Source organism: Cydia strobilella, chromosome 27, assembly GCF_947568885.1.
Source record: "Cydia strobilella chromosome 27, ilCydStro3.1, whole genome shotgun sequence".
NCBI classification, from domain to species: domain Eukaryota; kingdom Metazoa; phylum Arthropoda; class Insecta; order Lepidoptera; family Tortricidae; genus Cydia; species Cydia strobilella.
This window is the reverse complement of record NC_086067.1, coordinates 6,066,246-6,091,435: the sequence shown is the minus strand read 5'-3', so window position 1 is coordinate 6,091,435 and position 25,190 is coordinate 6,066,246. Positions and strand designations below refer to the sequence as shown.

Here is a 25,190-nt window from a genome sequence, read left to right as displayed (position 1 = left end):
ATATTAGGCTATATCACAGAGCATTAGCTATAGCCCACTGAGCTGCTTTTGCTTCTGTTTATACAGTAATCACTACATAGTATAAAAAAGTCGCTTCCTGCTGTCTGTCCCTATGTATGCTTAGATCTTTAAAACTACGCAACGGATTTTGATGCGGTTTTTTTTATAGATAGTGACTCAAGGGGAAGGTTTATATGTATCATACATCAGCATTGCACCCGTGCGAAGCCGGGGCGAGTCGCTAGTTAATAGATATAGTTTGTCAAGGGACTGTCTCATGTCAAACATAGACAGAGAGAATCATACTATCTTTGTCTTACACTAGTACTAGCACCCAAAAGAAAAGGATAAGTATAGTTTCTTTGTACCTATTTACTGACAAGATTTGCTTGACCAACTATAAATAACAATCCTGTTTAGTTTATACAGCTAGTTAAACGTAAACAAACAAATCATAATTTTCCGTTGTTCAATACGGCCATTGAAAATAAAACATTATACAAGTCACGTCATATTTTTTTGTTGTTGTTTGGTAAAAAAATTATAAAAAAATAACAGTTCCGTGACCTTTATATTAACTGACAAGTTTTTCCAGTTAAACTACCAAATGGCGTCTGAGACAATTTTTTTGTTTATTAAAGTACTAGGTTCAGCAGATTTCGAAAAATCGTAGTGCTTTTTGAGATCACTATACGGATGCCAGAAATTTAATTAGCAAATTTGAGACTTTATTCTCGTAACTTCTTCGATTTGGAACCAAACCTTTTTTTTACCATAGCAAAAAATCACGAACATAGGTACGTCTAAAACGCACCTTAAACATTTGTTACAATTTTTGCACAAAAAGTAAATTTGCATCTATAAATGCGCAATTTTATTTTTGATCGAACTTATCGATTACTTTTTATGGAAGTTTTAACAAAACCTTGAAGTGAACTAGCTTGAGCTAACTCTGCTCAGACTTCGTAGTGACGGAGTGTGCTAGTCAAGTTCCTAAGAAAATATTACGGTGATAGTGGCACTCCACACTATGTCATTTAAATCTTTGTGCAAAGTTAGATAAGACGGTCCCGATGAGTTTTTATATTTGAGACACGTATACTACATAATATATTTTACAGTACATATGGTGCTCCATTACGACACCCTGTGCTATATTAAGCACATTATATACGTAACTACGTCGAAAATTTAAAGGGCCATATGTACTGTAAAACGTTGTACGATTCACGTGCGAATAGGTAATTCGCAACTCGTGTCGATAAAACACTCCCTTCGGTCGTTGCGAATTTTTTTTTATACCACGTCGGTGGCAATCAAGCATACGGCCCGCCTGATGGTAAGTAGTTACCGTAGCCTATGGACGCCTGCAACACCGGAGATATTACACTTGCACTTGTATCGTAAATAACTAATTCGAAGGATTACATTTTTAAATTTAACCGAATCAAAAATACCAAAGATAGATATAACTCCGTAATAGATGGATACAGTCTAAGGAAAAAACGTGCCTCGAAAATCAAGAAAATTTGATTCTCGTTCAGAGGGCGCTACTAGTTTTGGCCTACAGTCGTATAGATGGCGTTAACGGTTTCGTTTGTTATTTAACAATTTTAACGCATATCAGTGAAAGAACATGGGTCAAAATCATAAAAATAATTAATGCAAATAAAAAAAAATATTTATCTATATTTAAATACATTCTATCGTATTTTTATAAATCTTCATTTTTAGTTTTAAAGTGTGTCGACAGATGGCAGTGAATTTACTGGGGTTACAAAATTTACTATGACAGTACCGCTCTAGTATAAGTTACTCTATGAAAATACAAATGACTATTTCTTATTCCGAATAACAGCAAAATATAAATAAGCTGGTCTTGGATTACTTTGGATAGGTACTTAAGATATAAAACTGGGAGTATAATGTATGTAGAAATGTAACCTACAATCTACGGCCTTGCAAAGTAACATACATACATACATACCCATGTTTGTTCATGTTATATCATAATAATGTAAACATTTTACGTATTTGACCTAGCTTAGAGGTCAGTTATATACACGGAAAATAATACCTTTATGCATTTTATACATATATAATTTTATCTTGAAAATGTCCTCGAGCAGACTGGACTGTCCGTACATGAATCAGTGTACAGTCTTAAGTGGAGGTGTTCAGCGGTGATCCATGAATGGACAATAATGTAATTTAATATACAATGTAATTTAATTTAATTTAATTTTTATTTTATTTTATTATAAACCTACTAACCTTAGTTAGTTTCTTATATAATAATTTATTTACCGTAAAATGTGCACACTTTGGTTTGAAATTCATTTTTATTTTATTTAAATTGGCAGTAAATAAGAACAAAAACAACTATACTCATCCTTTTCTTTTGGGTGCTAGTACTAGTGTAAGACAAAGATAGTATGAGTCTCTCTGTCTATGTTTGAAATAAGACAGCCCTTTGACAAACTATATAATATATCACTTAAATGAGGTTGTGATATATTCATCATATTAGTTCATATATAGAATATGAACAGGAAACAATACACGTTTATGTCATTATTCCATTAGCGATGTTACTACTTAATTACTAAACCGGTTTCGATAAACAACTTGTCAATTAATTCGGTTTTATGGCTTGTTGATAGCAGACATTCTTAAGAGTCACACGAACCTAGGTTACGCTCCTAGGCACCTAGGTTACACTCGGAACCTAGGTTACATTCCTAGGAACCTAGGTTACGCTACTAGGAGCCTAGGTTACGTTCCTAGGAACCTAGATTACGCTAATAGGAACCTAGGTTACGCTCCTAGGAACCTAGGTTACGCTCCTAGGAACCTAGATTACGCTCCTAGGAACCTAGGTTACGCTCCTAGGAACCTAGGTTACGCTCCTAGGAACCTAGGTTACGCTCCTAGGAACCTAGGTTACGCTCCTAGGAACCTAGGTTACGCTCCTAGGAACCTAGGTTACGATCCTAGAAACCTAGGATAAGAAATACTCGGTAGATCTTTCGGGTATAACAGATCAAGTATTATTTCTATAGGTACACTCCAAAAAAATGGCGCATATCACACAACCCTTCATGTCCGAAGACAGCACAGAAGTAGTGTTGTGGTTCATGCTAGACAATTCTTTTAAAAATTAAACTATTTTTCAATTAATAGTTTATCAATCAAATCACCTACTTTTGACATGAAAAATAGAAAAACTGGTAATTACAGCCAAAAATAAGCAAGAAAGGCATGGTGCATGTCATGGTTGAGCACTGGTGCCTTTACCCTATGTTTTCCATCACTTTTCAAGTACCCTTTAGTCTACCATTGTTCAATTTTGATCGCTTGCCAAAGATTTACCGAAAATAATGTTCGGCGTGAAACTTCCTTGTTCTTAAAATTAATGCAAACCTTGAGAAAAACATATGATAAAAAACCCGGAAAAACATTTTCAGTGGACATTTTCAGATATTTTTCTAATCTTTAGAGAAAATTCCGATGATGTTTTTCATTGATAATTCCCATAGCTTTTGTGTGAAGGAAAAAAATCCAAAAATGTATTGTCAGTACTCAGTATCTTCTTCTTCTTCAAGTGCCTTCTCCATCCCAGAGGTTGGCGACCTCATGCCTATATGCCGTTCTATCCGTAGTCATGCGAATTAGTTTCTCTGTACTGTCCACGTCTAACCAGTCTCTTATGTTCCTTGTCCATGATATTCTCCTTCTGCCACGTCCTCGTTTCCCTTCAATCTTCCCTTCAATTATTAGTTTTAACAAGTCGTATTTTGAGTTTCTATATACTTTCCTGTAACAGGAGCATTAAATTAAACTGTAGGCTTTACTCCTCAAACTGACCGTTGTTCAGCAACTTTTAAAAATACTTTTGTGTTTTGATTTTTATTACACTTTAAAGTTTATTCTAAGACGTAATGTATTGCAAAATTTGTTATGTTTAAAGGGTGACAAGCAACGTCAAACACACAGATGGCAGCGTACATTGAAAATAATATTTAATTAGTACGAAAAAGGTATAAGTAATCTAAAAATATCATAATTTTAAAAAGTGTATATGTCCGAAATATGAAGCTTTCCTTCCTTTAATAGTTGTTACAACTTCCACCTTTTTCTTCATTAATAACATGACTCTCGTTACTAACTTTGTATAACTTTTACATTCTTTACTAACGTTTAGTATCTTAGAGGGGTCTAAATAAATGGGGCATTTTCTATGAAAAGGGACCTTATTGTCGATGGCGCTTACGCCGCACAGCGTCGCGCGGCATTGTATTTATATCGGACTCGGAGCATCGTTAATAATGGCGTAAGCGCCATCGACAATAAGGTCCCTTTTTATAGAAAATACCACATATTTTTGGAACTTTAGCTTGTAAATAAGTTTATTAACTCGACTGTACCTAACAACAACGACATTATGATTTTAGCGAAAACATGTCAATATAATACACCTATGTTATTTCCTATTCAGTGGGCAGATTATGGAAAACGTATGTTTAAGTGATGACATAATTGCATATTGTTCAAATTATTTAAATACATTTGCTTAAGTTAAGTAGATAGGTAAATACCAAAGATTTATATAACTCCGTATAAGATGGATACAGTCTAAGGAAAAAATAACGTGCCTCGGAAATCAAGAGAATTTGATTCTCGAACAGATGGCGCCACCACGTTTTACCTTTGGCCTATTCTCGACCAGCGGGCTTAGCACGGTAACATTTTTATTGCCTGTCACCATGCCTGTCACGTTCTAACAAGTATGTGAGTGCGAAAGTGACAGGCATAGTGACAGGTGATAAAGATGCAACCATGCTGACACCGCAGATGGCGTTGACGGTTTCGTTTGTTATTTAACAATTTTAACGCATATCAGTGAAAGAACATGGGTCAAAATCATATAAAAATAATAAATGCAACATTTATCTATATGTAAATATATTTTATGGTATTTTTAACCATTTTCATTTTTAGTTTTAATCGTGTGTCGATAGATGGCAGTAAATTTACTGTGACTAATGTACTAAAGCAACACTTATGTACATACTTACTCTATGGTTTAGGATGTGCTCTAGAGCTGCACTCTGGTGGCAGAACATTGCAGTAATACTCCCCATTAATTGAGGTTTTAAGTATAAGTAACAGTTTACCTCTTCCTCTTTAAATGACAAGTAAGATTTAATTTGTAGTAAACAAAATGTTTGTTTCACAGATAAACCATGAATCCGAAAGAGAAGCCACTATTCGGCTCTCACTCTGACACGTCGGCTATCAACATAAAGCACATGGTATTTGCTTTGTGCGTGTTTTTAACATTTTTTTAACTATCGATTAACAACAATAACACAGTTTTTGTGTGTATTTTTTAACAGATAAATACCTAAATAAAAAAATACAAGTAAACAATACATCCTCATGGCAACCTAGAGTTGGCATTTGATATTTACGTTAGCGACTGCGTGAACTCGATCGCATTCCCTCTATCGCACCTATGTATCAGTGATCCGTTTCGACCTAGTAATATGTGAGTGACCCGTTTGAAATTATTGTAATAAATTCAGGTCTCCTTTAAAATTAACTGATATTTGGTAGTGGGTCACCTTTACACCTTAATAGCGTGACGCCCTTAAAGCATAGATTATTTGCGTATGCTATTAATTGTGACGTTTTCAACCAAAAGGCACCACATTGTCGCTTGTCGATAAGGTTGATTTCTAATTGAAGCTATATGGAAAAGCGCCTTACTGACAAGCGACAATAAGTACCCTTTTGGTTGAAAATGGCACAATTATTAATAAATACTTCAAATATTCAAAACTCATTTATTTAATTGGTATAATTGCTTATTTTCGAAAATATCCATTTAATTGTTAAATGAGGAATTCACTTTTTTGTCTCTCAATTAACACTAATGTGATTTTGAATTTTGTGTGTGTGATATTTATTAAAAAAAGCTTGATTTATGAGTTTATGAGTCAAATAAACAATAGTTTTTGTATTGGTTCGTTGTATATATTCTTAATTTAGTTTTTCTAAAAGCGTAAGTAGGTATAAATAGTATAACTGATGTTAACTATTTAATAATTTATATCAGTTGTTATTAAAATTACCCTCTCATAAAATGATATATTAAGGACGGCAACGCACTCACAACCCCTATGGTGTTGCGGTTGTCAATGGGCCGTAATCGCTTACCATCAGGTGATCCGTCTGCTCGTTTGCCTCTTACTACTCACTATTACTATTAATTACAGTAATAGTGATAGTAGTGCGTAATTTTTAATTTTAATTAATTTTTATATTTCACAACTTTTATGAGCCATGTTGCTTGATAAATAAAATATATAATACTAGCTTTTGCCCGCGACTTCGTCTGCGTGGAATTAGTAATTTGGGTACCTTAATTCTTAAACAAATCTGCTTTTTAATACATCCTTTTTTCACCCCCAAATTGGTCCACGCTATACATTTCCACCCCATTTTTTACACCCTTAAGGGATGATTTCGGGGATAAAATTATTCTATATCCTTTCCCACAGCTCAAACTATCCCCATACCAAGTATCATCTAAATCGGTTCAGCGGTTATTGATTCCCCATACAAATTTCCACCCCCCTTTTCACCCCCTTGAGGGGTGATTTCTGGGATAAAAAGTATCCTATGTCCTTCCCCAGGACTCAAACTATCTGCATACCAAATTTCAACTAAATCGGTTCAGCGGTTTAAGCGTGAAGAGGTAACACACAGATAGACAGACAGACAGACAGACAGACTTTCGCATTTATAATATTATAGTATGGATTACCCAGGAAGGAAAATTGGGACTACGTATGTATGGAGAAGCGTCCACTATCCTCTCCTCTCGATGGATTGGTCACCAATTGGTGCCTGTATGATAAACGGTAATCCAATACCATTGATATCGAACACTAATGGGTTTCTAAATAAAATTGGGCATTAATTGTGTTTTTATCAGTGTAAGCGACGTCAGATCCAGACAGGATATTTATGCGTTTAGTACTATCAAATACCTAGTTTAGGTTTTTTGTTTATTTATTTATTATTATTAATTATTAATTCATTTAGACATATAATACAGTAACACAGTTACACATCCATACTAATATTATAGGTATAAATGCGAAAGTCTGTCTGTCTGTCTGTCTGTGTGTTCCCTCTTCACGCTTAAACCGCTGAATCGATTTAGATGAAATTTGGCATAGAGATAGGTTGAGTCCCTGAGAAGGACATAGGATAGTTTTTATCCCGAAAATCATCCCTTAAGAAAGTAAAAAGCGGGGTGGAATTGAAATAATTAATGAAGTGTCTGTTAATTTGTGTGCAAAATATGCTCAAATTGAATAATTGCTATAAGACTTTCTCCAGGCGCTATTCTTACTCTTGCTGGGGTTACTAAGTCCACGCAGACGAAGTCGCGGGCAAAAGCTAGTATACTATAAATGCGCCAAACTGGAGTAACCAGTTTGTTGGCACGCCGCGCTCAACACTTACTAAGTAAATGTTTATATTTGTGACTTATTCTTAATCAATGTTTTAATGTTTGATTAGGGAACACATTACACATTCAATTATTTTTAATAAATACTAGCTTTTGCCCGCGACTTCGTCTGCGTAGAGTTAGTAATTTTGGTAGCTTATTTTTTATCCAATCTGCTTTTTATCGATTTCTCATACAAACTTCCACCCCTCTTTTCACCCCCTTTAAGGATGACTTCTAGGATAAAAACTACCCTATGTCCGTCCCCGGGACTCAAACTATCTCTTAACTAAATCGGTAAACTCAAAAACTACTGAACGGATATTCATGCGGTTTTCACCTATCAATAGTGATTCTTGAGGAAGGTTTAGATGTATAATAGTATTTATCTATATCTCTATAGTACATATTTTGTATGTCATCGTCTAGTACAGTTAACGGCATAAATATATATACATTCCCAAAGTTTCATAAATATGTGTAAGCTCTTACACCTTAGACAATAAAGTTCACATATTTTTGAGCCATTTGCCTGGATCGATATTTGTGGTATTTTCTATTTTTTTTATGCTACGTCGGTGGCAAACAAGCATACGGCCCGCCTGATGTTAAGCAGTCTCCGTAGCCTATGTACGCCTGCAACTCCAAAGGAGTTACATGCGCGTTGCAGACCCTAACACTCCTCTCTCTCGAGCTCTGGCAACCTTACTCACCGGCAGGAACACAACACTATTAGTAGGGTCTAGTGTTATTTGGCTGCGGTTTTCTGTAAGGTGGAGGTACCTCCCCAGTTGGGCTCTGCTCTAGATCTGGAATGACATCCGCTGTCCTGTGCCCTACCACACAAAGCGAGATGTCATTCACAGTGCCCATACCTCTCTTTTGGACGTAGTTTAAGGACATACCCGGGTCCATAAAAAGGGACCTTATTGTCGATGGCGCTTACGCCAATATAAACGATGCTCCGATATAAATACGATGCCACGCGACGCTGTGCGGCGTAAGCGCCATCGACAATAAGGTCCCTTTTCATAGAATATGCCCCATTTTTGCCTTCGACTGTACCTACAACACAAGCCTTACTGAGCTTACTGGGACTAAGTAGGTTAATAGGTATGTGTAAAACTCCTATACCTAATATTTAAAAAAACGGGTTTATACGTTTCATCTTATACTCACAGACCTTGGGTAAAACAATGATGAATGCAAAATGCAACTGCACGCTGACAAATAATAGACAGGAGTTAACACTAGTACATGATTTTCCTAGGGTTGGCTAGTAGACAAAGGTCGCATAAAAAAACCGCAAACCGATGTAGGTACAGGTTAGCCGTTTGCACGCAGCGCATTGCAGTAAATATCGGGAGCTCGAAAACAATACAAAAGGTAATCACGGTCCATATCCCGGTCAATATAAGTCTAGAATAGTCTAGATTATATCTGCGAAGGCAGACTTCAGCCAAAACCTTACTAGATTTAATGTTGCCTCGATAGAGAACATCACGAAATTAACACGCTTTTATTAGGTCGACCTGTTACATACTAACTATGTAATGGAATCTAAGGTAACTAATTTAACCATCTACCCGGTTTCCGATGAAGCTGAAAATTTGCATACGCATGTAAGTCGGGTGACAATGCAATATTATGGTACCATCGAGCTGATCTGATGATGAGGACAGGAGGTGGTCATAGGAACTCTGTGATAAAACAACGCAACCTAATTGTGTTTGGAGTTTTTAGAATTGTCTCGATGAGTATTAGTTGCCTGTGGAAAAATAGTACAGAGCGATAAAAGCGTGTACCAAAAAATGTTATTTTTGCCAAAAACTTATTTTCATTTAATTTCAAATGTTAGTTTTCACCGTCAATTGCTCGATTTTCGCTTTCGCTCTCTCTGTTGACCCTAATTGAATGAAGGCATGATGCTCATGGTAATGATATAGTGTAAAATGATAGGTTTGGTGCGCGAAACCGCGTCTGTGATTACTTGATGTATGGACACAGCTACACAAATGTCGAGTATCTAACAAACACAAACTTGTGCAGTAGGTTCAGCCAGCAGTGTTTAAAAAATCGTAGTGCTTTTTTTTAGATCACAGTACGTTTGCCAAAAATGTAATAAGCAATCTTGAGGCCTTTCTCACTAGAGAAAAACTTCAACTGTATCTTTTCATTTGCTATTATTGTAAGTACTTACTTCTGTTGTTTCTCCAATAAAGAAAATAAATAAATAAATAGTGCGAGAAAGTAGCACCATATGTACTGTAAAAAAAAATTAAAAACAAAAAGCACTAGTGCGGAAAAGTAGTACTTTCCGCATGATATGGCTCCGTAGGAAACGCACTTCTCGAGCACATGCATTGTAAAATAAATTAATGATACAAAAATGAGACGATCTGGAAAGAAAATCTTGGGACACATTTTTAGGCGTGAATGTATAAATGATTCTGAATAAAATGAGCCGAAGAAGTCAATATTTTGAAGACATGAATGAAATGTAAGGTATTTTTGGAAAACGCTCACTTAAGCTCGATAGAAAAACTAAACAAGTTTGTAAAGCGCCCTCCAGACTATGGGCGTGAATCGCGGCGCGACTTCGCGGAGAGAACATGTCGCGACGTTGACTGACGTTGATATGACTCCACACTCGCAAACTTCACGGCGATTTCGCAGTTTGGTTCGCGCCAAGATGGCGCTGGCGGAAAAGCATCAGCTGACCGAGTTTAACTGCTAGTTATCTATGGCATCATACGTGATTTAGCTATTTCTCCATTTTGTTTTGTAAAACCGTAAAATATAGCCGCTTTATATACTATAATTGTTATTTATCTTGCCACATATGAGTCAAAATAGTGTGTAATGTGGAGTCTTGCCAGTTCGCGCTTTGCGTCTCCTTTGACGCGGGCTAATAAAACGACAAAAAACGGGGAACTAGGCGCGAAGGCGTGAACAATCTGCGAAATCGACGCCACACTTACGTTCGCGGTTTCGCGCCGTGATTCGCGCACGAGTGTGGAGGGCCCTTAACAAATTAAAATTAAAAAACATGATATTCTCGTTCCCGAGCACGCACATCCATCTCGCTTACGCTTACGCTCAGTGAGAGCATAAAGTAAGTAAGTGTAGTCTGTGGTGAGAGTGAGAGAATACAGTGATAGTGAGAGAATAACACGAACCTACGGGGCCTTCATCTAAAACCAGTTTCACTGCAATTTTCCTTTAAATAGTTACAGGTTATTTATTTGGAATTTCAATCATTCAATCAATGCAAATGACATTAATTAATACAAATGATTGAAGCAATTAACAGTAGGTACCTACTGGTGGAACCGCAATAAAACTAGATCAGTACTAATTTTGGACATAAAATAAATAAATAAAAAATGAATATCATTTAGTTCGAGTAACTATCAGACTCATATTTTATGGTTAGTACAGTGGAATCCGTTTATTATGACCGCTTATACTGACCAACCGCTTACTATGACGCAATTACTGTGCGTAGTTTGGTTTTCATATATAAAATTCTTTTCCCCTCACTAGGCTCGGAAAGCCGTCTTTTATCCTTTAAAACAAGCTGGGAAAAACGCATTTTATCCACTAGTGGGGAAAGTAATTTGACCTTGGATGGAGCGTGTTTAAGTAGCTTGACAGATAATAAAACGTAAAACGCTCATAATAATGGTTCGTTCGATATTAATTATCATTAAATAAATGGTTTGAGAATCTAATAAAAAATACCAGATTTAGCTTTATTTAATGATTTTAAGTCATAAACCTTAAAATTCCATAATAAACGTTTGTTTTTTAATAATTATGTTAAATATAATTCTGAACGCACAAGTTAAGTCGATGCAATTTCAAAACGCATCATTGACATTTCATGCGTCAGAAATGTCAACATTGTCAACAAAATATTTACTTAAAAACTTTTCACGTAAAAGTACAGAATTTCCAGAGTTTTTTGTTATAATATCGTAAAAAAATGAGTGATTCCAGTTGATGAAGATGATCTAACGCCTGTGGATGTTGCACTTTCCTCGCTATAGTGAGGGGAAAAGTTTTGTGTTACACACGGGTGCAAATGTATTTTACTTCTCGTGTGTTAAAACACTCGCTACGCTCAGGATTCTATTTTAGAACCACTCGCTTAGCTCGTGGTTCAACTATAGAATCCTTTCGCTTGCTCGTGTTTCAATTCCACACTCGCGGGTAAAATACAACTTTGCACCCTTGTATAACAAATAACTATTGTGACAAATCGCTTACTATGACCTATAGATCCTATTTTCAGAAATTGAGTTGCAAATCTAAGAGAGAAATATTCATGAGTGTTAAATAGGAGCTTGCCTCAACATAATGTTGCAGTGTATTTCTATTTACTACTATAACGCTAGTTTTCATGCAGACCCTTGATTGTTACATTATTTCTTACTCGCTGTTAGTCGGAAACTAAATGAATTAGTCATGTTAATATGTATGAGTGTAAACTATATGTATTAGAATTTGGACAGAACAATTGCTAGTATGGTGTGTAAGCAGAAGTATTTACGTATTGAAGGAAGTATATGAACTTATAAGAGATATGAGTTTTGTGATAAAAGTAAAAATTTATAAAGACAAGGTGCATAAATATCACCATTTTAAATATGACGGCGTTTAGGTTTGTTTAGGTCAAAAGAACAGGTTTACTCACCAACAGGGTCAACAGGTTAATTTCCATATTACCACAAAGACTAGTCCCCGGATACTGACATTATGGAAAATAATTATGCACAATTTAACATCTATTAACAATTAGCCTCTTCGTTTCACTTTTTTTGTTGTTTGATTATAGGTATTCTGAGATTTAGAAGCAAAAAACAAATTCCATACATTTTTTAAACATGCATAAAGATAATCTTTGAAAGAAAAGGGATTATTTCGATAACTTGAAGTCGATTAAAATAACACTAATTAATATTAACCTAACATATAATTAAGATTTATTTTAGACCCAGTAGATTCGGAGTTAAGCCCCCCCCCCCCCCCCCTTTATCTCCGAATGGTCATTTTTTGCCTATTTTTCTTTTTTGAGTAACTTCTAAACTGTTTATCATAAAATTATAAAAAAAATATATTTGAGATTCTCACAATGAGCTCTTTCATTTGATATGTAACACGATATAGTTTGAAAAACTTTATTTTTAATTTTCTCATTTACCCCCCAAAAGTGGTCCCCGTGTTCAAAATTCATTTGTTTACGTTACATGTCAGTCTTTGGGTCACAAACTTACATATGTATACCAAATTTCAACTTAATAGGTCCAGTAGTTTCGGAGAAAATAGGCTGTGACAGACGGACAGACAGACAGACAGACGCACGAGTGATCGTATAAGGGTTCCGTTTTTTCCTTTTGAGGTACGGAGGTAGAGAAGCGCTCGTCCCCTAGGCATGGGTCAACTGTGTGCAAACACTGCAAACGTACGCACAATACCTATTCTTCCCACGAATTTCAGTGCTCGGATAATAGTATATGGGTCATACACATTTCATAGTAGCTGATACTTAACTTGTTCGCGTCTTTCCTGTAGACATCGCAGCAAAGTTAAGGGAATCTAAAGCTAATTTTAACGCTGCACCCTTTCAGACGGGACACATCTTTCCAGTACTTTAGACTCAAATAAGAAACATATTATATATGTAACCTTCATATTATTTTATACTTATACAAGCTTTTATCGCTGACTGTACTTTTCTTTCCACAGGCAACTAATACTCTTCGAGACAATTCTAAAAACCCCAAAACAATTAGGTTTCGTTGTTTTATCACAGAGTTCCTATGGCCACCTCCTGTCTCCATCATCAGATCAGCTCGATGGTACCATAATATTGCATTGTAACCCGACTTACGTATGTGTGCAAATTTTCAGCTTCATTGGAAGTCGGGAAGTGGATCAAATTTAACTTGCAAGATTTGACCCTTACAAACATACATCATGCATTGCAGTTTAATAAATAGCTTGATGAATGTTATTTGCGTGTACCTACGTTGAATCTAAACGTATGTAAACTACCAATTGCCATTATTGGTTACCTTGACATTCGCTAGACAGGGCGCCTCTGACGCACTATCAATAGGTTAATTGTTAAATAGGTACGCGCACTACGCGTCATTACACTCATTCATCATCATCATATCAGCCTTTTATCGCCCACTGCTGAGCATAGGCCTCTCTTCGAGTACGCCACATCTCTGTTATACTTTCATCACATATATTACACTCATTACCACTGTTATACTTTTATCACAGATCTACAACGTATACGCTTAAGGCCCCGTGGGTTGCGGCTGCGTAGCCAACATGCCAATCGCTTACGCTCCGTAGCGAACACAACGCTACTGTCACTGTCGCACTAATATGGGAGTCATAGACACAAAGCGTTTCGTTGACGTAGCGCAAAAGACCCTTGGCTACCCTTGGCTATTAGGCAACCTGGTAAAGCATTTATTTGTGTGTTTATCCATACTAATATTATAAATGCGAAAGTCTGTCTGTCTGTCTGTCTGTCTGTCTGTGTGTTACCTCTTCACGCTTAAACCGCTGAACCGATTTAGTTGAAATTTGGTATACAGATAGTTTGAGTCCCGGGGAAGGACATAGGATACTTTTTATCCCAGAACTCACCCCTCAAGGGGGTGAAAAGGGGGGTGGAAATTTGTATGGGGGAATCAATAACCGCTGAACCGATTTAGATGAAACTTGGTATGGGGATAGTTTGAGCTGTGGGAAAGGATATAGAATAACTTTTATCCCCAAAATCATCCATTAAGGGTGTAAAAAATTGGGGTGGAAATGTATAGTGTGAACCAATTTGGGGGTGAAAAAAGGATGGATTAAATAGCAGATTTGTTTAAGAATTAAGGTATACAAATTACTAATTCCACGCAGACGAAGTCGCGGGCAAAAGCTAGTCACAAATATTTGTTTCTGAGTTATTGATTTTTTCTATGTTTATAAGTACCTATTAATATCAAATACCTATATATGCCGTAACACGAGCCTTATTGAGCTTTCTGTGGCCCTATGTTTTTTTTGTCTAAGATTGTCCCATAACATTTATTTATTTACCTCTTTCCAGGTGGCTGAACTGTTCACGCAGATGCGGGAGCCCTCCCCCGGGGCCCCGAGCCCCAAGTCCTCCACCGGCTCGCTCCACGTCACCAAGAACGTGGGCTTCCAGCAGCAGACCCAGGAGCTGCCGTGGCAGACCCCCGCCATATCCCTGTCCGGGAACTGCAATAGCAACTTGTAAGTTACTTCTTGCTATCTCTGTCACTGTTCACTCATTCGGGGAACCCTCGGGGGGAGGGGAGGCGAGCATGTTGCCACTATTTAATCCAAATATCCTTATTGAGAGATGTCATCATGTCAAAAAGTGCAAGTTTGCAAAAACTGGGTTTTACAAAAAAAAGTTACAATTAAAATACAGAAAAAAATTATTATTTAATTTATAGAAATAAATGATCATTCAATTTTAATTTATTTTTGGGTGACAGTTGTACAAATAGCATTTACATTTTATGTACAAATACATTCAAAAAATCGAAAACAACGTTTATTATGGAATTTTAAGGTTTATGACTTAAAATCATTAAATAAAGCTAAATCTGGTATTTTTTATTAAATTCTCAAACCATTTATTTAATGATTATTAATATCGAACGAACCATTATTATGAGCGTTTTACGTTTTGTTATCTGTCAAGCTACTTAAACACGCTCCATCCAAGGTCAAATTACTTTCCCCACTAGTGGATAAAATGCGTTTTTCCCCGCTTGTTTTAAAGGATAAAAGACGGCTTTCCTAGCTAGTGAGGGGAAAAATCACATGTAGGTAAATTAATGTATTTGTCAAGGGGTCAGAGTATTATATACTCGTAGACATGTTTAAAAATACTTTCCGTTGACTGTTTCCTTCCTTATACCACTCATCAATCACATTTGTTTATTAGGTACATAAATGGTAGGTATATTTAACGTAATGATTCATTGCCAGAAGCAAAACATTTACCAATAAACTTTGCATATTCCATATATAATACTGTTGTTACCGAAGCGCGGTATTTGTAATATATTTGATATTATTCTCAAATAAGATCACAATTTTTCCATTGACATGTTTATTTACACTGGGTACCATGACAACGTCAAATCATAAAATCATATACTTGTAACATATGTATAGCATTTTTTCCTCGCGTTGTCCCGGCATTTTGCCTCGGCTCATGGGAGCCTGGGGTCCGCTTGGTAACCAATCCCAAGAATTTACGTGGGCACTAGTTTTTACGAAAGCGAATGCCATCTGACCTTCCAACCCAGAAGGGAAACTAGGCCTTATTGGGTTTAGTCGGGTTTCCTCACGATATTTTCCTTCACCGAAAAGCGACTGGTAAATATCAAAGATTGTAACATATGTATAGAAAGGTAAGTAATGCAGGTTATCGAAAGGAGTCCGCAACAAGTGTAAACGTGATTGTTCATCACGTGAAAGAGCAGTAGGCCTGGCACATGATTGGCGCGACAGTATCTCGCTGCGAGATAGACTACCCGTCTTTTATACTGATTTAAACTAACACGATTTTCACTCATAAACCGCAAGTAATTAGTAACAGTAATTAGCAAATGTAAGGGGGTAAAAACATCCCACCACATACCATCGGATGTCGTGAGTGTTGTGTGTAGGCAAAGTGACAACCCTAGCGTACAAGTTAATAATCAAGATCAAGTGCGGGTAGTTCGCAAAACCCGCGCGGCAAGAAGATGTTGATACAATTCCTCGCCAGTCTGCCTGTGACCACGAACGTAACGTCACGTTCGAAACGCCAGGCCATAAATAAACGTAAGTTTGTACGCGATTAAGTCCCGTATTAGTTTTAAAATTACCCGTCTTTTACTAACTATGAATTTATCCAAATTTTATCCAAAAAAGACTGTATTATATACTTATTTTCCATACATTCAAGATGGGCTCTCAGTGACCGTGAAGTCACGTTCACTTATCGTTTTGTTGGGAGCGTTTTGCGAGTGAAGTACGACTGTCGGACTTTGACTATCATTTCTGACTTTTGTATTGCTTTGCTTTAATGCAGAGGGTCCAGTGGCGTAACTTTCAGAGGGGCAAGTGCCACGGGCGCCATCCAAGGGGGGGCGCCAAAATGGACAAAAGGCAGCAGCAGGGAAACTTTTGTCAATCGTCAGGGGGTGAAAATTTGGTGACTGGCCTGGGCGCCATATCCTCTACTCGTAGCTACGCCCCTGAGAGGGTCCCATATAGACATTTGATCCCAAAAACACACCTGATCGATTGATACCATTAATAAAAATTTGTCATCTAGCCTATTAATTTCTAAGCTTAAAAGCATTGTTTGCAGACGCTACTGCTTAATACAAAATTAATTAATTTACCTTTACAAATATTGGTTGTTTAATAGTATATTTGTGTGTAGACACGCGCCGGTCCAAAGTCGCTGTTGGCAATCGGCCAATGTCAGTGTAGACTTAAAATAGAGCATTCAGAACCAGCTGACAATTTCTACATGGCTATAAGTTCAACACTGGAACTTATATCTTTCAGGAAAGTTAAAGAATAAGTTTTTTTAATATTGTCTTCGGTTACCGCGATAGTTACTCATGAAATAAAACTATGAAAACGGTTTTTTATCGCGTATATATATATATCTTTACTTGAAAAATAATTATAGTGTATAACTAGCCTTATGAACCGATTTTGCATGTACAACCAGCCTTAAAGTTTGTAGTCTATGATTGTTCATTATTTTAGTATGTGGGTATTTTTGCATTTTGTAATTTTTCCTCAGTCACCCGTTGACCACGAACGCTGTAAAGAGTTCGAAACGTCGGGATGTATTATAAATTCAATATACGCGATATAATCCGTTTTCATAGTTTTATTTCAATAAGTTTTTTTATCAAAAATAAAAAAAATGATACATGCTTTTATCGGTGACTGTACTTTTCATACATCTGGATTTTTTATTGATATCAGTCCAGATCAAACTCGTAACCAGTTATTACAATCAGAATACTCCTCCTAATCACTATCTAAGTACTGCAGTCGCCATCTGATATATCGGAGCGGCCAAGGTGTTCACAATATCTGAACACGCACTCTAACGCCTTGACAATAGAGGCGTGTTCAGATAATTGTGACCACCTCGGCCGCTCCGATATATCTGATGGCGATTGTACATACCTATTTTATTTTTGTCACATCTGAAAAAGTAACGATGTATGACTAAGGACGATAATATTTTCATGCAAAAATATACTTACCTAAACAGTTCCGTTCAAAGTCAAATTGAATGCAGTCCATATGGGAACTGGTAACCAAATATAATCTGGAACAGAGGCGATAATAGAGTAGCACTTATTACGCTAAAAACTGTAACAACTTAAGGGTCTCCGGCAAGCTCGGTTCTCCATACAAACGTAGTTCCGTTCTCATTTTATAACGACAAGCTAGATTGCTCTGAAACTTTGTACTTACAACAGAATAAGGTATATCTATGTCTGTAATTAGTTTATGTAGCTTCAGATACTATAGTAAAAAAATACAGCGAATTTAAGTTTTTCAACTTGTTTTTGTTCTATTTCGTTTGTTTTATAAACTAGAGCTATATAAACTAATTTCGGTCCTAGATATACCACAGGTCATTGTATGTGCAAAGTTTCAATACAATCCAACACGTATATTTAAAATGAGAGCGGAACTATGTTTGTATGGGAAGGTGCAATTCGGCCGAGCCTGCCAGAGACTCTTAATAGTCTGGCAAACCAAATTTGTCTGTAAATAAGAAATAAAGAATAAACTCATCCCTAGCTTTTGGGTGCTAAGTCCTAGCGTAAGTAAAGTAAGCATAGCGTATTTTTTAACTATGGTATCTAAAGCTACATTAACTAATTACAGACATAGATATACCTTATCCTATTGTAAGTACAAAGTTTCAGAGCAAACTAGCTACTCGTTTTAAAATGAGAGCGAAACTACGTTTGTATGGAGAACCGAGCTTGCCGGAGACCCTTAAAGGATGACTCACGTTAGACCGGGCTGTGGCCGGGCCGGAGCTTACTTTCTATGATATGACAGGTGATCACGTGATGCTTTCCATAGAAAACGAAGCGCCGGAAGCTCCGGCCCGGACACGGCCCGGTCTCGCGTGAGTCATCCTTAACTCTAGTCTGAGATTTGCAACCTGCGAGTCAACCCTACAGTTCATTAAATCGAATAAAGCATAATTACCTATTATAATTACTCATCACGACTCCACGACGCCTCTGTTTTCACACCGAAGACAAACAAAACTCGTTGTTGACGCGATGGTGTCATCAACACAACGACAATGGTGCGAAATTAGTTAGGCCCGGTTTTATGAGACTACTGTTTTTATGCGACTGTCTGCTATGTATTTGTTTTGTGTATTTGTGCTATCTGTTATTTAGGAGTTTTACGTTTTCCAAAAACTAAAAGGATACAAGTGTTATATGTAGTTGTTTCAGAAATTATAATATAATGCATAATGCATACCGTTTTATTAGGCAGGCGTCCGGTTTTTTTTTAATCCCATAGCCCGTAGCTAGTCCATCGCTTTCACCCAATGACCTAGTTCATTTTAGATCCCATCAACTCTCATTAGTCCTTACAACGTGGTGGGTGCTGCCTCTGCGTGCGTCCCATGACACGGGCAAGGGCAGCATCCGCTCGGTGTACCCCTTAAATTTCATCAGTGCTGGGACTCACCGTGTTGGCTTCGGCTCCGCGGATGCCTCCCAAACAGAACACCATTGTTCCGTGATGGGTAAAGCAATAATACATAATTTAATATATTAACAGTATTTACATTTTGTTTATTCTAGGGCCGGAGAGCCGTCTCCCCTAGTAAGGAGCGTCAGCAACGCGTCCGCTCTCACGTCGCTCTGCGCCGACCTTTCGCCTTCAGACTCACATTTCTTTGAGGTAAGGCAGCAGAAAAAGTGACAATCACATACAGTAGCTGTACCTAGAGTTGAAACGGGACGTTTACCTACGTTAGCGATCCATCTCGCTCACACTAATGGATTGGTGCGATAGAGAGGGAATGCGATCGAGTTTACGCAGACACTAACGTAAATGCCAACTCGAGGTAGCCGTGCAGGTAATGTTTCATAAACCAAAAAATGATATACCCTATCTACGGGTAATTGCTTACCATCAGCCGATTCGCCTGTTTCTTTGTCTCCTATATCATAAAAAATCATAAATGCGGTAACCTATACATACTTAGGTTACTTATATTTTGGAAAGATATGAATTTTCAGCCTTATGACATTAAATGGCTTCGCTTCACTTTGTATAGGGGCCATGCACGGTGCAGGGTCTGCCATCTTGTGGTCTGGATCGGAAACTTAAACTACATTGGAATTTCACGCCAAAGTAGGTGCTGCCCTATCTCACGTACGTGTTCTTGTGCATTGTAGGTTCTGCCATCTTGTGGCCTTCATTGGAACCTTAAACTAAACATTTATACGCGCCAAGAAACAGAAGGCCCTGTGCTGCCCCCTACAGTTCGTGCACGCTCCCTATAGCATTTGGCCTGCAATTTTACTTATTTAACCTCATAACTTACAGGTATTATACATCGGGAAAGTCCGGATATCGCAGCGGAAGGTTCCCGAGTCGCTCATAGATGACGCTCTAATCAAATTCGCGCAGCACGAGGCGGACAAGGCGAAGAACCAACGACGACACAGCTTACTTTCTTCCAATGGGGTAAGATGGGAACTCTCCTGCGGATTTACCCAGTTAACCTCCTAAGGAAAATTCCTGACATCTGGTAACCCTAATTCCATGAAATGACCAAATTCTACGATCTGGTCACGAAATATACACAAACTAAGGAGTGTACAGGTTTTTAAAGGGTCGGCAACGCGCATGTAATATCTCTGGTGTTGCAGGCGTCCATAGGCTACGGTGACTGCTTACCATCAGGCGGGCCGTATGCTTGTTTGCCACCGTCGTGGTATAAAAAAAAACTGTTAACTATTGTCCAGTGGCGTAGCTAGGGGGGGCTGGGGGGGGGGCAAGTGCCCCGGGCGCCATCCAAGAGGGGGCGCCAAAATGGGCAAAAGGCAGCAGCAGGGAAACTTTTGTCAGTCGTCAGGGGGCGCAAATTTGGTGACTGCCCCGGGCGCCATATATCCTCTAGCTACGCCCCTGCTATTGTCCCCAGGACTGACTTTTGTTTAAACATATGTTGGTTCGTGAACATAAACTGAACCAGTGCTCGTCACTGTCCCAAAAGTTGGCCACCATCAATGACATGGTGTATCAGACAAGATGTCAACTAATTACTTAAGTATTATATCCTATCAAAAGTATGAAACCTAGGTATGAAATAGCCTTGATAAACCTTTTATTATTATTAACTGTTTCTTACTTTATTTGCAGACCTCAATTTACAGTGCGGACTCCAATGAAAACTTGACAAATGACAAAAAGACTGAATCACCAGACAAAAAAATTAACGTATCTATATCAAACACCCCGTTAGAACCGGTCAAGTCTGTCCACTGGAAAAGTAATGAAAATCTACCCGACATAGTTAAAGCAGACAACGCAGATTTAGACAAAGAATTTGAGAAATTTACTAAAGAAAGAGTTAATGGCAGGAAAGCTGATATAGTACTTAATGTACCTAACTTAGGCACAGTTGCAGAAGACGAAGAGAAACATGAAGAAATCAGATCAATTCTGTCTGAAACAGCTTCGTCTATAACTCAATTCTGTCAAACGAATTTCTTAACAGACAAAAATGAAGGTGGCAGTAAAGTAAATAATACTAGTGAAAATGTTAACCCATTTGATGTTAAAGCTAACCAGAGGAATAAATTAGATTTAAAGCTTAATTTAGTAGAGAAAGCTGAAGTTGAGAAATCGGACAGCTCAACTAATATAACTTTTGAGGAATCAAAATCGGTAAGAAAAAATGAAGAAAGTAGAAATAATTCGGGGATGCCGGAGAATAAGTCGTTTTTAAGAGACAGGTCGGCTTCGATAGGCACTATTAGTTTAAAAACGCCAATAGCACAAGTTATAGGAGAACAAAATAGGACAATGCTGTTTCAAGTAAGTATCAATATTATTTTTATATTTAGTAGTTTAAAAAAGTATTTGCCGTCGTAGTGACTAATTTGGTGCTAAACAGAACCTCATTACACTATCCTGTGCTAATAGCTAATATTATTCTCAACACAAAGCGAAAGCTATGAAATTACCTTTTAAGTTAAGATTGTTTTTACTTCTTTTTTTGTTTATAGTATCACATAAGCGAGTAAAGTTTGATTAAAAGTCCGAGTTAGAGGTTACTTTGGGAATTAATTGTATCAAGCGAAGTGTCATAATTCGTGTATCGGAAGCTATGTTATTAAAGATAATAATTATAGTCAATAACTACATATATTTTTTCCACGTCTACGAATATCAACGCCTCTTAGAAAACCATGATCATATAAGGAGATTTTTCGACTTCTGGCTAAGGGAACCGCCTTAAAATTGCCTACAGTTTTATAAATTAATTTCATCAGGTCGGCCGCTCCGAGCTCCGCCTCATCAGCCCCGACAGGAAACAGATCCTGCTACACCGCGCCTTCAAAGACGTCGCCAGCTGCGTCATCGGCCGCCACAATAAGGACCATTTCGGCTTCGTCTGCAGAGAGACCAATGAGAGCTATGCGGCTTATGTCTTCAAGTGTGAGAGCGATTCCGTGGCCTTAGAGGTTGTCAACGGTGAGTAATGTTAATCTAGTTGTATGTGTGTAGTTGGTGTATCTCCATCCCAAGTGACCGAGGCGGAAATAGATGGGAATGATTCATCTCCATCCGTGTTCGCTAGGAAAAAGTTTCATTCCCGTCGCTGTGTTAAACAGATGGCGCTAGTGTTAGCTCTCAGTACCTACAGTTATTGGATTTTCTGATATCAAAATTAGAATCTGCGTCATCGGCCGCCACAATAAGGACCATTTCGGCTTCGTCTGCAGAGAGACCAATGAGAGCTATGCGGCTTATGTATTCAAGTGTGACTGCGATTCCGTGGCCTTGGAGGTTGTCAACGGTGAGTAATGTTAAACTATTTATATGGTGTATCTCCATTCCAAGTGACCGAGGCGGAAATAAATGGGAATGATTGATTTCCATCCGTGTTGGCTAGGGAAAAGTGGAAAAAGTTTCATTCCCGTCGCTGTGTTAAACAGATGGCGCTAGAGTGTTAGTTCTCCAGTACCTACAGTTATTGGACTTTCTGATATCAAAATTAGAATCTTCAAATGCAAATTTACAAGGTCGCATCCTTTCCAATACCTTCCCTAGCAAAAAACGAATCATATACTCCAGAAATACAAAGAGTATATTGACAGTTAAGGGCGTGTATTTCATGAGATTACCTCATTGTGGTAAATGCGACACTTTTTATGACTTATAGCTTAATTTATTTACAGGATTTCATGCTATCACAATTATAGTGTAACTCCGAACCCTTTTTTGCTTTAAATCTCTGTCAGTTTTATATGTACTATTCCTATTTCTTTATACCTATACTAACAAATTCTATCACTTTCCAAATCCAGTAGAATAGAATAACATGTAGAGTAGTCACACTTAAATAAGCTAGAAATGAAAAAGCTCTCGATTCAAAGCAGATCTTGTTCCAGCGATCAAGCAAGCGTTCGTGGCCCACGCGGAGCTCTTGAAGAAATCTCGAGAGAAATCTCCCAATCTGACATGCGAGCACTGTCCTATGCTTTGGTACCACCGGCTTTGCCACGACGTGGAAGGTAATGATTCACCAAGTAAACCCACGCCAAACTATTGAAGTCTCCCAATCTGACATGCGAGCACTGTCCTATGCTGTGGTACCACCGGCTGTGCCATGACATGACGTGGAAGGTAATAGTTGCATAGGGTGACGTTAAATTAATGGACAAAGAGCCAATGATGGGCATGATTCTTAAATGTAAATATATTTTGGGATCGAATTAGCCAAACCCAAAGACTGTAAGTAAGTATGACTTTAAACAAACTATTAAGGGGCTATTGCACAAAAAGCAATTGGACTGATCAACGGCAATTGAAATAAGAAATTTCCTATACAATTAAATATAGCGAAAGTATGAACAGTTACAGGTGATAAGGAGCAATGATATTTACAACAAACGAGTTATAAACGTGTATCATTGAAAAAACGAACTGTTAGCACTGGTTACCCCTAATCCTTTATTGGTTTCAGGCATGAATGAGAAGAAAACGCACGCATTTATTCTGCGGCGAATCGAGCAATTGCCTGAAGATGAGCAGGATCTAATTATCACTAAATACCAAGGAGGGACCAACCATATGTACGAGGTAAGGTTACCGAGTACTTACGAGTACATACCGTAACTTTACTGGATTATTTACAATTCTTATTTTTATTGTCTCAAAGCGCCGGATTCTTTCGAAAGGTCAAATTGGTTAGATTGAGCATTGATCGGTTATAGGCAGAAATATCTCCCTTCCTTTATCCTTGTACAGTCGCCATCAGATATATCGGAGCGGCCGAGGTGCTCACAAATATTTGAACACGCCTCTATTGTCATGGCGCTAGGTGCGTCTTCAGATATTTTTGAGTCCCTCGGCCGCTCCGATATATCTGATGGCGACTGTACCTATAGATTTTAATGTTAATTTGAATTTGAATTTGAGGTTATATATTTTTCCTATTTTGGTCAATAAAGAATACTAATGGCCTGAGTAGTTCTTAAAAGCTTAAAATAAATTTTGCACATTTGTTTATTCCCTATGTTACGTATTTTATTACATTGACCAGTCTTGTTACACTTAAGTCCTGAATCAACTGTTTTTTCTCAGGTAAATGAACACAACGCTTTCCTAATGATGTTGTTACGGGCCCATTGCGAAGCGAAACAGACCAGGCATATCCATGACACTGCCGAGAACAGGTAAGATTATCTTATAACTTTCATGTATGGCCCTGATGGCAGTTACTGGGGCGGGGACAGATGGGAATGATTTCATTTCCATCTGTGCCGACCGGAGATTATTGGAAGTTGTTTCATTCCCATCTGTACTATTTAATGAATTAATATTTGAAAGATAACTAAATATGTACGATTATAATGATCTATCTCTATTAAAATTAGGTAATTTTACGGTTTAACTCACGGTGCAACTTGTTTCGGAGAATCTAAAAGTAAGAGTAAGTAAAATGAATTTTATCATTGAACATAGGGCTCGTCCAGAAATCATGCTATTGACCGAGCGTTAGCGAAGGTCTCCGTTTCAGCTTGGGCAAAAATGCTTTCATATGTCCGGATGTTCTCCTCTACAGGGCGCAATTCTCAACCGATACTCGTTAAACTTTGTGAACAGATTCTATGATTCAACAGATATTTTTTTGTCGATTCAGTTTTGAGTAGGTATTTTTTGGGCGTCATGGGAGGGACAGCAATATATAACTACGAGCGAGCAATAGAGACAATCAGGCGGGTCAATGGACGAAAATCTGTCTGGAAAGCGTCTCTGCGGTCCCAATAAAATATATGAGAACATGATCTGTTGTCAGGTCGGA

The 25,190-nt window shown here is 37.7% G+C and overlaps 1 protein-coding gene across 1 annotated transcript in view; it reads left to right on the top strand.

The window, feature by feature from the left end:
• The window catches only part of LOC134753471 (uncharacterized), a 51,157-nt gene that overhangs the window by 12,806 nt on the left and 13,161 nt on the right, over window positions 1–25,190 (top strand). The window contains 9 exon segments of the mRNA XM_063689345.1: window positions 14,652–14,821; window positions 19,447–19,546; window positions 20,198–20,338; window positions 21,017–21,694; window positions 22,153–22,354; window positions 22,527–22,679; window positions 23,263–23,397; window positions 23,850–23,965; window positions 24,470–24,585. Coding sequence (XP_063545415.1) covers window positions 14,652–14,821; window positions 19,447–19,546; window positions 20,198–20,338; window positions 21,017–21,694; window positions 22,153–22,354; window positions 22,527–22,679; window positions 23,263–23,397; window positions 23,850–23,965; window positions 24,470–24,585 — 1,811 coding nt within the window.